Source organism: Trichomycterus rosablanca, chromosome 4 (assembly GCF_030014385.1).
Source record: "Trichomycterus rosablanca isolate fTriRos1 chromosome 4, fTriRos1.hap1, whole genome shotgun sequence".
In the NCBI taxonomy this organism is placed as follows: Eukaryota; Metazoa; Chordata; class Actinopteri; order Siluriformes; family Trichomycteridae; genus Trichomycterus; species Trichomycterus rosablanca.
This window is the reverse complement of record NC_085991.1, coordinates 52,349,565-52,368,390: the sequence shown is the minus strand read 5'-3', so window position 1 is coordinate 52,368,390 and position 18,826 is coordinate 52,349,565. Positions and strand designations below refer to the sequence as shown.

At 38.8% G+C, this 18,826-nt stretch overlaps 1 protein-coding gene and 1 pseudogene across 1 annotated transcript; both read left to right on the top strand.

Annotated features, from left to right (window-relative positions):
* Nucleotides 1-66: 66 nt before the first annotated feature.
* On the top strand, nt 67-1,513 carry LOC134312008 (tripartite motif-containing protein 29-like). The gene is made up of 3 exons (XM_062993656.1): nt 67-147; nt 1,055-1,150; nt 1,220-1,513. Exons 1-3 carry the CDS (start codon nt 85-87, stop codon nt 1,511-1,513), a joined length of 453 nt encoding a protein of 150 aa, XP_062849726.1. The 5' UTR covers nt 67-84.
* A 2,309-nt stretch (nt 1,514-3,822) lies between these two features.
* LOC134312007 (nuclear factor 7, brain-like) lies at nt 3,823-17,809 on the top strand (annotated as a pseudogene).
* The last annotated feature ends 1,017 nt before the right edge of the window (nt 17,810-18,826 follow it).

The following is an 18,826-nucleotide window of genomic DNA, read 5'->3' as shown; positions in this document are numbered from 1 at the left end:
CTGGAGGCTGTAAAGTCCTGTCTGGATTGTGGAGTTTCTTAGATGTTCTGTAGAGACGATCAGACGTATGTATGTCAGTTCTGCATGGAGGGGGACCACAAGAACCACAGAACTGTTTCTATAGAGGAGGAGAGTGGAGTGAAGAAGGTGAGGAGCATTATGACACAGTGAGAGGAAACAGCTGCTGTTTTAAAGGCACTTGTTCTTTTTCTGTGGCGATTAGACCAAATGTCTTTGTTTAAAAATATTTTCTTACATTTTAACTTTTTTTTAAAGTTTATTGTAAAGTTTCAGCTGGATAATGATTAAACACACAGCAACTTGGTTCTATAATTAGTAGTCATTAGTAATTATGTTTGGTCCAGCTGGTGACCAGTGATAGGTTGACCACACCTATTAGACTGGGCCACAATAATTACAGTGGGCAGGTTTAGTAAGCTCTGTACAAGTCTGGACTGTCAGTTGAAGTCATTGTAAAGCTGAAGTTTTGCTTTTAGAACAGCCTTCTCAATACCCCTAACTTAAATTGAGCAAAAATGAGTAAACTAAACTAAAACAATACAAGTAAACTATCTAGTTGTAGAATTATTATAATACAAAGTCCGCATGCACACACACGTGTTTATAAACTTTTGGCTGGAACTCTATACATGCTGCAATGTATAATGAGAGTAAAGGTGTAGATTTATTCCTAGATTTATTATTTCATTTTCATATTTACCACTGCTTTATCCTGGCTAGATTCAATTGGCTAATTTTATTGAAGGGCTGGACTTCCTATAATAGAACCACCTTGTTTAGCTTTAAAACTCTTATTAATATTTTATCCAGTAAACGCTTTCCCTGGCATCATTGGGCACAACACATTTACCCCTGAAAAGACACCAATCCATCGCAGGCCATCCCTACTCCATAAATATATCCAATAATGTCTGCATGTAAACTAACACCTCTTAGGAATCAAACCCTGGATTCCCACTTATTCCTAGTTATTTATTATTATACATATAGTAAATTTTACATCTGAGTGTTTTAATTTCTCTTTCTGTGATAGAATCAGCTTGGTGAGACTCAAGCAGAAGTTCAAAAGTTGATCCAGGAACGACTGATGAAGATTAAGGAAATAAAAACCTCTGTAGAACTCAATAAAGTGAGTCATAATTAATTCTCTAATGGTGAGTACAATTTTAAATTTAATTTTAAATTTCTCACTTGTTAGAAAAACACAGAGAAGGAGAAAGCCGACAGTATGAAGGTGTTCAGATCTCTGATGAGCTGCATTGAGAGAAACCAGGCTGAGCTGATTAAAGTGATGGAAGAGAAGCAGAGAGCAGCAGAGCGTCAGGCTGAAGAGTTCATTAAAGATCTGGAGCAAGAAATCACTGAGCTAAAGAGAAGAAATACTGAGCTGGAGCAGATTTCCAAAACTGAGGATCATCTCCACCTCCTACAGGTCAGGGTCCCTCTGTTTATCATTAGTAGTAGAAACGTTGTCAGAGAAGTCACTGGATAAAAAATAAATTAGAGTTTTAAGGGTAAACAAGTTCTTCCCTTCAACAAAAGGGAACAACTGCTTTGTAACCAGTAGAAAACCAGGCTTGATATCATATGGATCAATCTTGTGGACATGGGCGGTTTGTTTCTTTAGGGCGATCGGGTGACGCACCACAAAAGGGCAAAAAATGTAACCAGTGTTAAACTAGCTGTGACTGTTCTGGACAGTCTGTCTTGCCTCTGAATATCGTAGTCCAATCAGCGTTGAGTTGTGTTCTGTACAGTACCTCTCAGACTCTCATAGACTCTCATGTTAAGGCACTTTTTTTCGAACTGTAGGCGCTGCAATACAATCTGTATGGGTTTGTGGGAGGGCTCGCACTTATGTGCTTGCGTCACATAACCTGGTGTAGCGATAATTGGAGCAGCTAGCGATCTCGTCAACATGACTAGCATTACCTCAGTTCAGAGCAACTCCATTGTGTCATTAAGGGAAATGTCATTCAGTCGTCGTAGTAATCAGGATAAATTAGCACCTAAAGAATTAGGGCCACCCAGACCAAATTTAAACACAGAGCAAGTATCTACAAAGGAGAGAAATCATATACAGTGAGGGAAATAAGCATTTGATCCCCTGCTGATTTTGTAAGTTTACCCCTTTACAAAGACTTGAACAGTCTATAAGTTTTATGGAAGGTTTATTTTAACAGGGAGAGACAGAATATCAACAAAAAATCCAGAAAAAAAACATTAAATAAAAGTTATAAATTAATTTGTATTTAATTAAGGGAAATAAGTATTTGATCCCCTACCAACCAGCAAGAATTCTGACCCCCACAGACCGGTTATGTGCCCATGAGGCACACAAATTAGTCCTGTCCCTGTATAAAAGACTCCTGTCACAGAATCAGTTTCTTCTGTTCAAATCTCTCGACCACCATGGGCAAGACCAAAGAGCTATCAAAGGACGTCAGGGACAAGATTGTAGACCTGCACAAGGCTGGAATGGGCTACAAGACCATCAGCAAGACGCTTGGTGAGAAAGAGACCCCTGTTGGTGCGATCATTCGAAAATGGAAGAAATACAAGATCACAGTCAATCACCCTTACTCTGGAGCTCCATGCAAGATCTTACCTCGTGGAGTAAGAATGATTCTGAGAAAGGTGAGGTCAGTCCAGAATTACACGGGAGGAGCTCGTCAATGATCTCAAGGGAGCTGGGAGCACAGTCACCAAGAAAACCATTAGTAACACACTTCGCCGTAATGGATTGAGATCCTGCAGTGCCCACAAAGTCCCTCTGCTCAAGAAGGCTCAGGTACAGGCCCGTCTGAAGTTTGCCAATGAACACCTGAATGATTCAGAGAAAGCTTGGGAGAATGTGATATGGTCAGATGAGACCAAAATTGAGCTCTTTGGCATCAACTCCACTCGCCGTGCTTGGAGGCAGAGAAATGCCCAGTGGGGATGGTGTTCTTGGGGTCATATCCAGCATTTCTCTGCTCCCAGCTCCCTTGAGATCATTGACAAGCTCCTCCCGTGTAATTCTGGGCTGACCTCACCTTTCTCAGAATCATTCTTACCCCACGAGGTGAGATCTTGCATGGAGCTCCAGAGTGAGGGTGATTGACTGTGATCTTGTATTTCTTCCATTTTCGAATTATCGCACCAACAGTGGTCTCTTTCTCACCAAGCGTCTTGCTGATGGTCTTGTAGCCCATTCCAGCCTTGTGCAGGTCTACAATCTTGTCCCTGACGTCCTCTGATAGCTCTTTGGTCTTGCCCATGGTGGTCGAGAGATTTGAATGGAAGAAACTGATTCTGTGACAGGAGTCTTTTATACAGGGACAGGACTAATTTGTGTGCCTCATGGGCACATAACTGGTCTGTGGGGATCAGAATTCTTGCTGGTTGGTAGGGGATCAAATACTTATTTCCCTTAATTAAATACAAATTAATTTATAACTTTTATTTAATGTTTTTTTTCTGGATTTTTTGTTGATATTCTGTCTCTCTCTGTTAAAATAAACCTTCCATAAAAATTATAGACTGTTCAAGTCTTTGTAAGGGGGTAAACTTACAAAATCAGCAGGGGATCAAATACTTATTTTCCCCACTGTATATGATTTCTCTCCTTTGTAGATACTTGCTCTGTGTTTAAATTTGGTCTGGGTGGCCCTAATTCTTTAGGTGCTAATTTATCCTGATTACTACGACGACTGAATAACATTTCCCTTAATGACACAATGGAGTTGCTCTGAAAATAATTAAATATGTATGTAAAAATAATGATTCTTCTTCTCTTTGTCTTAATCTCCTCTATCAGTCATGGCTTCCTCCAGCAGTTTCCTGTCTGAAGATCAGCTCCAGTGCTCCATCTGTCTGGATGTGTTCACTGATCCAGTTTCTACTCCATGTGGACACAACTTCTGCATGATCTGTCTCAAAAAATACTGGGACACCAGTTCAGTCTGTCAGTGTCCAGTTTGTAAAAAGGAATTCTCTAAAAGACCTGAACTTAATGTAAATACTTTCATCTCTGGTCTGGCTGCTGAGTTTAAGAAATCAGTTCAGGTGAAATCCAGCAGCGCTGCAGAACAACTTCCCTCCAAACCTAAAAGTGTGCTGTGTGACTCCTGCACAGAGGAGAAGCTGGAGGCTGTAAAGTCCTGTCTGGATTGTGGAGTTTCTTACTGTAACTCTCATCTGATGCCTCACAAAACTGCAGCTAAACTCAAGAAGCACAAACTGATCGATCCTGTAAAGAACCTGGAGGATTACATCTGCCAGAAACATGAGAAACCTCTGGAGATGTTCTGTAGAGACGACCAGACGTATGTATGTCCATTCTGTACCCTTGATGACCACAAGAACCACAATACTGTTTCTATAGAGGAGGAGAGTGGAGTGAAGAAGGTGAGAAGCATTGTGACACAGTGAGAGGAAACAGCTGCTGTTGTAAAACATCACTGAACTAAATGGTTAAATTATTAAACTTTCCATGACTGGCCGATTCTGATTATGTAAAATGGTATTAAAAATTATATAATTATATAAAAGCTTTTAAAGATGGCAGAGGAACATGAGGGAATTTCTAATGCACATATTAGAACACTTTAGATCAACAGTTTACATGACAATTCAGTTTTTTTTTCTTGTGGCTGAATGATTAGAACACATCCATCTTGAAGTTTTAGCTGGGTCATACATATTTAAACAAACAGCAACTTAGTTCCAGGTTATTATTGTTTTCTGTGTCCATATATAGGGCTGGGTTGACCACACCCATTAGACTGGGCCACAAGCATTACAATTGTTGGTGGGTATTAAACGCAACTTGTTTTTGGGTGCTCGGGTGTTACAGTGGTAAAACACATTCACACATCGTGAGTTTTAATCTCAACTTTGCTACCAGCAAGCCGGGCGCTTAAACAGACAATGATTGGCTCATCTTTTGGGTTGGATGCAGAAGAGGATTCTTTATCATTTGTTTTTATTAAATTATTATTATTATTATTATTATTATTAAAATCCTAAAACTGCACTCACACAAGTGTATGTAAATTTTTCACCTTAACTCTGGATTTAGATCATTTTATTAATGTATAAAAATCTTTATGTCTGGCTGTTTTAATTTCTCTATCTGTGATAGAATCAGCTTGGTGAGACTCAAGCAAAAGTTCAGCAGATGATCCAGGAACGACTGAAGAAGATTGAGGAAATCAAAACCTTTATAGAACTCAATAAAGTGAGTCATAATTTAGTCTAAATGGTGAGTACCATATTACACTGTAATACAAATATATAACTTAATTTCTCTCCTGTTAGAAAAACACAGAGAAAGAGAAAGCCGACAGTATGAAGGTGTTCAGATCTCTGATGAGCTGCATTGAGAGAAACCAGGCTGAGCTGATTAAAGTGATGGAAGAGATGCAGAGAGCAGCAGAGCGTCAGGCTGAAGAGTTCATTAAAGATCTGAATCAGGAAATCACTGAGCTAAAGAGGAGAAACACTGAGCTGGAGCAGATCTCCAACACTGAGGATCATCTCCACCTCCTACAGGTCAGAAAATGCAACAACAATAACCATGTACTGATGCACACCTTAAGAAGGGTTTACAGGAAGAATAAGACAACATATCATCTGAAACACTTCATCGGTTGGTGCCAAAACATCTTATGAGTGTTGTAAGAAGGTGTTACGTTCCTCTAAAAGATATTATTACTAGGGGTAAGGAGGAGGTAACCATGTGACTGTGTGTTTAAGAAAAAGTAAATAAATAAGTAAATAAATAAATGAGACCATGACCGTGGTAATTGCCAGCAGTAATTGTTCGTGTTTTTACTTAGAAAGTGAATAACATAAGTGAGTTTTTACAGGTTTTTACAAACAAACAAAATCAAATAGTTAAACAATCCAACTTTTATGGCGTACAAATATAGAACTAAAACTCAAAACAACATTTTAGACTCAAAAGTAAAGGTGGACCATAGACTGTGCCAAAAGAAAGAAAAGAACAAAACAACTAAACTGCCTAACCAAAACTAAACTTACTCAAAAGTACATAAGTGGCACCAGCCTGTAACCTAGTGTTTCTAAACAATTCATATATTACTACCATGTGTGTGTGGGTGTAACTTGCCTGTCCACGCTTCACGTTTTCAAAATGAGCCAAAATATACAAATAGCCGTTGGCAGGAGCACGCTGAGAATATAACTTATCTATATTACTACAAGCGGTTTGAATAAATAACAATCGGCAGGAGCACGCTGAGAATATAACTTATCTATATTACTACAAGCGGTTTGAATAAATAACAATCGGCAGGAGCACGCTGAGAATATAACTTATCTATAATACTACACGCGGTTTGCGGTCCAAACAATTCAGCAGTTCACCAACACAGTCTCAGCCTAACTGCAGTGCTCCCCCTCAGCTCTTCTTCTTCTTTTAGGTTAATGGCAGGTGGCAGTCCAACTAAAGGTGCATTACCGCCATCTACTATGTGTGTGGAATGAGACTTCTGGAAGTGACTTTTCTACTCAATGCTACCCTCAAGTGGTTTATAATAATAGTAATAATAATAATAATAATAATAATAATAATAATAATAACAATAATAATACTAATGATACACAAAAAATTTTTTTTTTTAATTATGTTATATTTACCAATATTCCTTAGAAACCAAAACACCTGCTTGTGTACTATACCCATCCCTGCCCCATAAGAAAGTAACCCCTTCATAGTGAAATCTTTGTGTCCCTTTTCCTTTAAAATATCAATGAATAGTGATCTTTGTGCAGAATGTTTTTTACAAATAAGTAATACATGTTCAGCAGTTTCCCTCTGTTGACAGTATTGACAAAGCCCTGTGTCGTGTTTTTTTATTAAGTGAAGAGAGGAATTTAACATTGTATGACCTATCCGGGGCCGAGTTAGTATAACTGCTTGTCTTCGATCATGTCCTCCACCTGTACCCGAACCTACTTTTGGCTGTATTGCAAATAGATGCCTTCCCCTGAATTCCTGTTCCCAGTCACCCTGCCATACCTTTCTCACGAATTGTTTAACAACCACTCTTGCCTCAGCCTTGCTAATTGGGATGTCAAAATCACATCTTGTTCGATTTAGGCATTGTCTTGCAGCTACATCCACAATCTCGTTTCCGATTATTCCTACATGTGCTGGAACCCATAAGAATTTGACTGATATTAATTTCCTATGTAATCTGAACAGTGTCTGATAAATTTCTATAATGAGATCTGGCCTACAAGTAGACTGCCCCGACTGGATGCTTTGTAATGCGGACAAGGAATCTGAACAAATCACTATTCTCATTGGGCATACCTCTTCGGCCCATTGCAATGCCAGCAGAATGGCAACTATTTCAGTGGCAAATACAGAGAGATTACTTGTTAATCGTCTTTTGATAATTACTCGAAAGTCTGGGATATACACTGCTGTTGCTGTGGTTCCTGTAGTAGGATGCTTTGATCCATCCGTATATATCTGCAGAATATTATAGTATTTTTGTGCCAGATGACGTTGCACCAATACTGTAGCAGCTGGAATTTCTGAATTATTATACTGCTTTTCATGCAGTGTCAGGTCTACATTGGGTAATTCGGACATCCAAGGTGGTATCACTGACCTAGGCACTGTACAGCAGAATCTACAAGCCTGTAGTCCCATGTTGTCTGCTTCTTTACTGCTCAGGCACCCAAAGTTTCTAATAGGACTGTGGGGATGGTTACTGCAATCATGTAATGTGGCTAACGCTGGATGACTCTCATTTTGCCCCTTTAGATTTATCCAATACATGGTAGACAGTGCCACTCGTCGCAAATACAGAGGCATTTCCCCTGTTTCTACCTGTATTGAGGCCACTGGAGAGGATCTAACAGCCCCGCAACATATTCTTAACGCTTGTGTTTGTATTACATCTAGTTTTTTCAAGTTTGTCTTAGCAGCTGACCTATAGGCCATACAGCCGTAATCAAACACTGACCTTATTAAAGCATCATATATTCTCAAGAGGGAGGAACGCTCAGCTCCCCAGTCACATCCCGCTAGGCACTTAAGGACATTAAGGCCTTTCTTACATTTATCTGATATCTTCTGAATATGTTGTTTCCAGGTCAACTTCGAGTCCATCCACATTCCGAGGAACCTGATCACCTTGACCTGTTCCAAAACCTGCCCATACATTTTAAGCCCTAGTGCACCTGTTTTAGGTCTATTTGAAAAACAAATAACCTGGGTTTTTGGAACAGACAACTTGAAACCCCAATCTTTTGACCAGTGTTCCACTGCTGCTATTGCCTCCTGCATCTATCTTGTTACAACTGCCAGATTTCTACCTCTCTTCCATAATGCCCCATCATCTGCGTACAAATATTTAGCTATATCTGTTCCAACCACTGAAAAGATATCATTAATCATTATATTAAACAGTAGGGGGCTACAGACGCTGCCTTGTGGAGTACCATTTTCAATTTCATACACTTTAGAATATTTAGTTCCTACCCTGACCTGTATTGATCTATCCTGCAAAAAATCCATTACCCAGTTGTATAGCCTCCCTCCAATTCCTAGCTCGGACATCTTAATCAGCAAACCCTCTTTCCACAGCATATCATATGCTTTTTCTATATCAAAAAACACAGCAACTACAGCTTCTTTATACATTTGTGCCTTCCGAATGTCAGATTCCAGACATAGTACTGAGTCCATAGTCATTCTTCCTTTACGAAATCCACTCTGATATTGAGAAAAACTATTCTGCCATTCCAGGTAATAAGATAGCCTCTCTGTTATCATCCGTTCCATAAGTTTACTTATATGGGAAGTCAATGATATTGGTCTGTAACTACTTGCATGAGACAGGTCCTTCCCTGGCTTCCCTACTGGAACCACTATAGCCAATTTCCAAGCAGAGGGAATCTGCCCTGCTCTCCAAATTTTATTATAAAATTCCAAAACAACACCCAGTGATTTATCAGATAAATGTTTAAACATAGTATAACATATGCCATTTTTACCTGGAGATGTCTGGCCAGATCTTGCTATTGCTTGTTTGAATTCGATTAATGTAAGATCACAATCTAGTACACTATCCAATCCCTTTCTTTTATGTAACACTTCAGGATATTGTGCTACAACTCTTTCTCTGCAAGCCATCATTTCATTACTCAAGTTTGCATATCCATGAATCTTTACAAAAGATTGAGCCAAAACCTCTGCTTTGTCCATATCAGATACCGCCTCCCAGTCTCCCTGTTGTAACACTGGTATTGTCCCAGATTTTCTTATACCCCTTATTTTCCTAATCATATTCCATACCTCATTGACAGGGATGTCAGTTCCAATGCTACTACAGAAAGTCCTCCAATACTCTCTTTTAGCTAATTTTATAAGTTTTCTAACTCTAGCTTGGGCTTGTTTATATTTGATTAAATCTATTGGTGAAAGTGTTTTCCGCACCACGTGCAGGGCTTTATTACGCTGCCTGACTGCTACAGAACACTCTGATGTCCACCATGGCACTGCTGCCTTTTTACCATAATGTTTCTTTTCTGGAATGGTTTCTTCAGCAGACCTACAGTATATATCATATCACATAATTCTTTGTTACATTTCTCTACATCTGTTGACATTGACCAGTCCTGCAACCTCATCTCACATAGATCAGAGAATTTCGTCCAGTCCGCTTTATTAAAATTCCATCTGTATAAATATCCTCTCTGTTCTCTGATTACCTCAATTCCCAGTACACAAAATATAGGATAATGATCACTGCCTAAAGTGGTCCCCTGTAATGCCAAGTTCACACTACACGACTTTCCAAGTCGTCAGGTCGCTGTACAGTTCACACTACACGACTGAATCTCCTGTACTCGGGAGTCCTTCAGTCGGTGTATATTTCAGACTACACGACTGATCGGCGATAGGGGGTTTCACACTACACCATCTATCACCAACTGGAATCGCAGGCGAGCTTCTCTGGTCTCCCTTTTTTTCTTCTTTACAAAAACACACGTGAGAAGTGACGAGGGGTTTAATGACACCACGTCCAAAAATGCATGTCAACAAGTAGCGAGAGATCAAAGGGTTTGTGGTCTGATGTGCAGCGTAAAATCAAAGAGGAAAAATTAATGAATCTGAGTGGATTTGGCAACACGAACAGTATGGCTTGTTCTATAGTAAGTTTGAGGTTAATTAATAATTTTGTAATGTATCCTGTGTTCTCATTGGCTGTTCGACATGTCACTCATTCCCAGTCGCACATCTGAGATCAGATATCTGACGTGCTAGAAAACTCGATCCGGTCGCCGAGCGGTCGGCGAGCTGGTCGGGTCGAGTTGTTGGATAGTTCACACTTAGCGACTGAGAGCCGAGTTTTGATCGCCGATCGAACGCTGAGTTGCTCCCGACCCGGAAAATGAAGCGCCGACCAGCCGCCGAGCGAAAATCAGGCCAAAAATCGTGCAGTGTGAACTAGGCATAATACACCCAAAGCACCCTCTCCAGCCAAGTCAGGGGCAGGTAACGTGGAGCCCTCGACCAGGCTGCTTCATCAGCTCCCCTTTAAAATGGTCTCTGATTAGGACCAGCTGAGGAGTGAGGCATGGCAGGAGTGTGTGCGTGCTCACGGAGAGGGGGGCGTGGCACACAGGATAACCAAGAGAACACGACCTCAAAGTCACCCAGCGTATGTACCACAGTGACACAGGAATTGGATTGGTCCAGACACTCTGACTTACTTAATTTTTTTTAGTAAATAAACTATAGGAGTAGACCAAATGCTTTTTTACTGGCAAAGGGAGGTTGTATTAAATGCAGGGGTGTCAATACTTGTGGCACATGAGGTTTTGTTAAAAATTATTTATATTCATATTATTTTATATTTATATTATTGTTTATTGATAAAAAATGTCTTTATTCAGAATAAATTTACTCCAGTTAAAAGTTGGATTTTTTTCAGTGTGAGATTAATTAATTAATGATCAAAAGTGGATTTTCTTATAACCTATCATCTGTACTAGGGACGCCAATAATCATGGAGGAGACTGTGTTTAAAAGCTGCTTACATCTGTGAGCACATTTATTGAAGTTAAAACCATTTATTTCCACAAAGTTTGAATTATGGGTGTTTTGTTTTGTTCATATCAGAAGGTGCATTGTGGTCTGTGCTGTAATTTAGATGGCGAAGGCGCCACCTGGTGACCAGAACCGTCGTGAATTCACCCTACAGACCTGTTGGTGCAGATGAAGTCTGTTTTCGACGAAGTGCAAATCTACATTGAAGGAAGTAAAATTACTTCAGATAAACTGAACAGCAGCAGAAATAAAGCAGCTCGGAGAGGAAATTTATTCAGCTTTATTACTGAAAGTGTTTGTGGTGAGAGAGCTTCCTGTTTTACACCATTTCTACACCGTGGTAAAGTTAGTTCTTAAAATAACCATTGGGTAACTAACCACCTGTAATGCACTTAATCAGTTGTGCTGTTCATGCACTTTTTAGACGCTCCCTTCTTAAAACTCAGCTGAACATTTAATACATTTCGTTAACTACAAATAAATAGAGAAACTTTTTAAGCTTTTTTAATTGTAGTTTGTTCTTGTTTACTGCAGACGAGGTTACAGCCGTGTGATTTATTTTTGGATGTTTATTGACCCCATACAAAACTCGAATGTCAGGGTAATGTCTAAAAATAAACTAAAATGTACTTTACCACGGTCATTTACCACCATCACTTATTGTTTATATTTGGTTTATGTTTGGTCTTTTATTTTGTTAAAACTCTTGAACATGTAGCATGTGTGTAATCAGATATGAGAATATTTTCATTACATACAAAAGTTTTTTTTTTTTACCACATTAAACAAGTGGATTATTGATCTGATCAGTCAGATAAATGTGACCGGCTTTGTTAAATATGCAGTAATTACAACTAAATACATTTTTTATGGTTTTTATTTTATTATTAAATATTATTATGAAGGCAGCTTAGGTGGCGCAGTGGTAAAGAGTAGTGGTGTGCGATACTGCAAAATTTGGTATCGATCCGATACCGATACTTTTTAATAAATAAGATAGATGCATCATCAAATTACGACCTCTGCTGGCTGATTAGAGGCGCCTACACAGAGATGAGGATGGAGTGCTCTTAGCGTGTGTCTCTCCACATGCAACACTAGGTGGCGCAACACTTGTCGGTGTGTGGGTGGCAAAAATGCATCCGGCTTGCTGCTCATATGTGGGTTAGCTTCGATCTCCTCGGTCAGGCCAGGGTTCGGCATGGGCAGAGAGGAAGCAAGATGCAAATTGGACAATTTGACGCGCTAAAGGGGGAGAAAATGCAAAAAAAAAATGATAATAAATATTATTATTATTTATTTGAGCTATTTCATCTGACAGTATTTAACAACTTCCCCATTCTCTTAAATGTCAATGTTACACATGTTTTATTTTGTCTCCATCTCCCGTTTGTGATTGGTTCCTAATTATTGTATACATGTTTCATATTGTTCTCTTGATTAGTTTGTGTATTAATTTGTGCTGTAAACCATGTCAATGTTTTCTGCATTTGCTCCTTTAAAACTTTGCTGATTATATGCAAATGTGTTTTTCCTCCTCCTGCATGTCCCACAGGACAGGACACAGTTGTTCTAAAACTGCGGATCAAGACTTGGGGTCACCTGAGATTTAGATAAGATTCACATGAGATTTAAAAAAAAATTGCTAACAAAAAGGACTAAGTAAAAAAAATATAACTTATGACATTTGAAAATAATTATTTACATTTTTAATGACATAATTTGGAACTTTTATCATGTTCATGATAAATTCAGCTATGTAAAGTGCATCAGGATAACAATACGTGTCCACTTGTGGCTGATGCTGCTGGTCGTGTTTGTGAGGTTTGGCTGGGTTTTGTCATGACGAATGAAAAGTTCCTTTTGTGAAACCCTTGCTATAATTAAATGTGTTAAAGAACCCCTGTGTACTCTTTTTCTCTTTAATGTGAGTTTGTCATGTGAGTATGAATATGATAATAACAGTAATGAAATACATTTGTAAAAAATAATAATACAAAAAAAAGAAAATAATTTAGCTAGCATTCTGCTGAATTTGCCCTTCTTTACAATAATGCACTAGAAAAGCCCACATGGTGTTGAGTGGGGTATTGGTGGGGTAGCAGAAATTTTGAGCCCTTAACATGTGGTCACTGGCCAAATATTTTAAGGACCTCTGAAATATTGTCTGAAATAATGATTCTTCTTGTCTCTCTCTTCAGTCATGGCTTTCTCCAGTAGCTTCTTGTCTGAAAATCAGCTCCAGTGCTCCATCTGTCTGGATGTGTTCACTGATCCAGTCTCTACTCCATGTGGACACAACTTCTGCATGATCTGTCTCAAAAAATGCTGGGACACTACTTTAATCTGCCAGTGTCCAGTTTGTAAAAAGGAATTCCCTAAAAGACCTGAATTTAATGTAAATACTGGCTGCTGAGTTTAAGAAATCAGTTCAGGTGAAATCCAGCAGCGCTGCAGAACAACTTCCCTCCGGACCTACACATGTGCTGTGTGATTACTGCACTGAGGAGAAGCTGGAGGCTGTAAAGTCCTGTCTGGATTGTGGAGATTCTTACTGTAACACTCATCTGATGCTTCACAAAACTACAGCTAAACTTAAGAAACACAAACTGATCAATCCTGTGAAGAACCTGGAGGATTACAACTGCCAGAAACATGAGAAACCTCTGGAGATGTTTTGTAGAGACGACCAGATGTGTGTATGTCAGTTCTGCATTGAGGGAGACCACAAGAACCACAGAACTGTTCCTATAGAGGAGGAGATTGGAGTGAAGAAGGTGAGGAGCATTGCTGTTTTAAAGCATCATTGAACTGGATGATTAAATCATTACTGGCCGATTCTGATTATAGATAGATTGAAGTTTGAATGGTAATTGTACATAGTACAGTAAGTAGGTAATTTGTTATTTCTGCAATTGTTTGTCTTTTGTTGTTTGAACAAATGTCTTTGTTCAAACAACATTTTCTTTAAATTCAATTCTTTAAAAGTTGATTGTGCAGTTTCAGCTGGGTCATGATTAAACACACAGCAACTTGGTTTTATAATGTCTTTGGTGATTATGATTGGCTGCAGCTGGTGACTACTCTGTGCCCATATCTATAAGGCTAGGTTGACCGCACCCATTAGACTGGGTCACAAGCATTACAATTGACAGGTTTAGTAGGCTCAGTCCTGTAAGTCTGCCACTTGAAGCCATTTAATGCAAATTTAGGTCCCCAAATCATCTGTACAAACTATTGACTGAAAGTTAAAAGTGCATGGAACAGTGGTCTCTTCAACAATGTTAGGAGGAAACCCAAAACTCTCCCCTTATGCTGAGAGAAACTTATGCATTCAGATGTAATACAAGAACCATCAAGAAACAGGTCTACCACAAACTAGAAGCTGCTTGAATACTAGTGATCTTTTTTGTAATTTCACAGGCATTATTTACATATTAAAATATTAATTATTATTATTATTTCTTATTGTATTTTTCCCATTTGGGTGTTTTATTTTCTCTTTCTGTGATAGAACCAGCTTGGTGAGACTCAAGCAGAAGTTCAACAGATGATTCAGGAACGACTGGGGAAGATCGATGAAATCAAAACCTCTGTAGAACTCAATAAAGTGAGTCATAATTTAGTCTGTAATGTTGAGTAAAATTTATAACTTAAATAAAAATATATAATTTAATTTATCTCCTCTTAGAAAAACACAGAGAAGGAGAAAGCCGACAGTATGAAGGTGTTCAGATCTCTGATGAGCTGCATTGAAAGAAACCAGGCTGAGCTGATTAAAGTGATGGAAGAGAAGCAGAGAGCAGCAGAGCGTCAGGCTGAAGAGTTCATTAAAGATCTGGAGCAGGAAATCACTGAACTAAAGAGGAGAAACACTGAGCTGGAACAGATCTCCAACACTGAGGATCATCTCCACCTCCTACAGGTCAGGGTCCATCTGTTTATCATTAGTAGCAAAAAACTTTATCAGAGAGGTCACTGGATAAAATATAATTTAGAGTTTTAATGCTAAACAAGGTGGTTCTCTCTTAAAAAAAAGTCCTTTCCTTCAATAAAATGATCCTGTTGCTTTGTAATCAGCGGGCTTGTCATCCTGTGGATAAATCTTTTAGATGTTTTAATTAGGGATCTTTTGACATAATGGTGTTTCATTAATTCAGTCCAGAGACGTTTCTGGCAGCTTGTGGTGTCGAGATTTTTTTACTTCAAAAACTAAAGCAATTCATTTTTCACACACAGGAAACATATTTGATTAGTCTTGCTGACCACACACACGTGCATGTTTAATGTTATCCACTTTAGTCTGAAAAAAACCCTTAAAAATAGTGCCGATCAGTGAAGATAAATGACAAAAACAATGACTGCTGTTATAGGACATGTATGTGTCTACAAGAGAAGTGTATAGTATAGTATGACAAGTAACGCAAGTAAGTCATGAGTCGATTCATTTGAAGCGAATCATAAGTTTCTATTCACAGTTATCTCTCAGTGTTTACTGTAATTAATGAATGTTGCGGTTTTAAATAAACACCAGATACTACAGAACATTGTGTGACTCGCTTACCTAAAAAGCTCAGGCTTGATTAAACTGGCTATTAAGTCAAGTCAAGTCAACTTTATTTATATAGCGCTTTTTACAATAGACATTGTCTCAAAGCAACTTTACAGAATCCAGGACCAACAGATACAAAAAACCCCCCTGTTGAGCAAGCCGAGGGCGACTGTGGCAAGGAAAAACTCCCTGAAAATTACAGGAAGAAACCTTGAGAGGAACCAGACTCAGCAGGGCCCATCCTTCTTGGGTGGCCTGGAGAAAACTTTAAATAAATACACGATTCACACAAATCATACGAACACAGAATTAAATGATCTAAAAGTTATAACTGGTAATAAATAGATAAATAGATAAATAATAATAGAGTTGTTCTTCGCTGTAGTCTTCAATAATGTCTGTAGTGATTTCTTGTCATTCTTGGTGCAATTACTCCAGACCCGTCACATCCGGCAGGAGCAGCATAGTTGTCACGGCAGTCTCGACTTTAATCCTTAACCTCGGCGGGTAAACAGGTTTCCATCAGAATGCCTTTGGAGTAAAACAACAAAGAATGTAGTTAATAATGTACAATGCTATTACCACAGAGCGGAAGCCGAGTCAGACTCGTTCTGCCTGTGGAGCTAAAAGTTTTCTGTCAGTCAGAGCAGATGATCCTGAACTAGCAAACTTAGTGATTGATGCACTTTTGCCTCTGCTTGGCTCTGTGAAGTAACGTTTTCTGCTCTTATGAAAAGCAAGAACTGCTTACGATTTACGAAAGTGAACCACGAATTTATATAATGTTCTGATAGAATCAGCTCAGATGGGATCGGACTGTTTTATCTTTTTGAAGTAAATATTTAAATCAGCAAAATTGCATCGTATGTGTGATGTGCGCAAGTTCGAGTAAGTCAAGTCTGAAGTCTAAGTGTATGCATTGTATGCAACTCGAGGCACCAACTTGAGCGCCCATTTCTGCCTCCACGTTTATAGAACTCTCCACATATTAGTACAGTTAAATCTCTGATCATTCTGATCCTCCTCTGTCCTGCTGTACTGTAGGTTTACCCGTCACTGTGCAGTCCTCCACCCACCAAGAACTGGACTGATACCAAGATTAACCCTCATCTGAATGTGGAGGCTCTAAGGAGAACTTTGTCTCAGCTTCAGGAATCTCTCAACATGGAAATGGAGAAGATTGGTGAGATCGGTAAGTACTGGGAACTACTTGATCTGTAAGAATTTGTGATGAGGTTAAACAGAGGAACTGAACAACATCCTGATACTAGAAATGTATTCTTGATGTCTGGTGTCTTAGATGCTTTGTAAAATGTAAAAAAAAAATAATTTGGTCATTATTCTTTTCCAAACAGAACTGAAGAGAATTCAACAATATGCAGGTAAGTGAACTCTCATTGATCACATGACTAAATCTAAACACATTCACCATTATTCACTGTTCTCTGTTCAAATGGGTTTAAATTGTGTTTCTTTTTCTCAGTGGATGTGACTCTGGATCCTGATACAGCTCATCGTTACCTCATCCTGTCTGATGATGGAAAACAAGTGAAGTACGGAAAGAAACGACAGAATCTCCCTGATAATCCAGAGAGGTTTGATTATTGTGTCTGTGTGCTGGGAAAGCAGGGATTCTCTTCAGGAAGATTTTACTATGAGGTGCAGATCAGCGGAAAGACAGACTGGGATTTAGGAGTGGCCAAAGAGTCCATTAACAGGACGGGGAAGATTAAACTCACTCCTGAGAATGGATACTGGTGTATGTGGTTAAGGAATAAAACTGAATATGAGGCTGGTGAACAGGCTTCCCCTGTTGTCCTCACACTGAAACAGGCTCCTCAGAAGGTGGGGGTGTTTGTGGATTATGAGGAGGGTTTGGTCTCCTTCTATGATGTAGATGCCAGCTCTCATATCCACTTTTACATTGGTCAGTCTTTTACTGAGAAACTCTATCCGTACTTCAGTCCCTTTCTTAATAATGAAGGTAAAAATTCAGCACCACTGATCATCAAACCTTTTAAACAATCTGATTGAGATTTATTTTCTACAGATTTAATTTAGTGTTTCTTAGGACTGTAATAATTGAATGTAATAATTTTTATATTTTATTGTCAAATTTCTTCATTGGTTGTTTGGTGTGTAAATAAAATCTATGAATTATTATAAATAAAGCACAGTAGCTCTTACAATGGTAATAAATCATTTATATAAAGGAAATTACATGCTTCTATTTTTGCAGCAGTTCTTTTCTTTTGACTGAATGGGCACAGATTCCCACAGACAAAGTCTTGTGAGAAGCTTCTCAGATGAGTAGCTGTTTTTCTAGCTAAAAAGATCACAAATCATTTCACATTTAATATGATTTGTTTTTGAATGGGATGTCCAACAAGCTCATGGTCAGGTGTCTAAATACTTTTGGGCATATAGTGTAGCAACATTAGCTTTGTAAAGTTTTGGATAACTGATGAAAAACAAACTGTGTAAAATACATTTTGTCTGAACTGTTGCTTTAATCATCCATTGCCAGGCACCGTTTAGCTCGGGAGAGGAGATGTCGCAGGGAATGCAGGGAGGACTCGTCCAGCTTGTTCTAACTCTTATATGGAATTGTCCCACTTTGCACCTATAACAGCCTCCACTCTTTAAAAAAAAAAAAAGCTTTTACAATGTGTCTGTGATAATCTGTGATCATTCTTCAAAGACGTCCTGTCTCAAAATCAACATTCTAGTTCATCCCAAAGGTGTTTAACAGTGTTAAAGTCAGGGTTAGGGTGCAGGCTTCAAGTTCCTTCACACCACACTCACCAAACCAGGTCTTTATGTAACTGAGACACATTCATGCTAGAACAAAAAAGGCTTTCATCAAACAGTTGTGTCAAAAAGAATGCATATAATTAACTCCACATAGTTATAGTACACAACTAGTGCAAATCCTGGTCCTTGGTGGGTTTGGAGCCATCAGGAAACAACAGACGCACAAGACACCCTATACAGGTCTCCATTACAGAGCAACACACATTCACTCACTCACTCACTCACTCACTCACTCACTCATTAGGAAACAAAGAGACAGATCCAAACATTGTCAGATAAAATGCAAATAAAAATCTTTGGCATCATAGGATTTCGAGAACACCAAGCTCACAGTGAAGTATGGTGGTGGAAGCACTGTTATG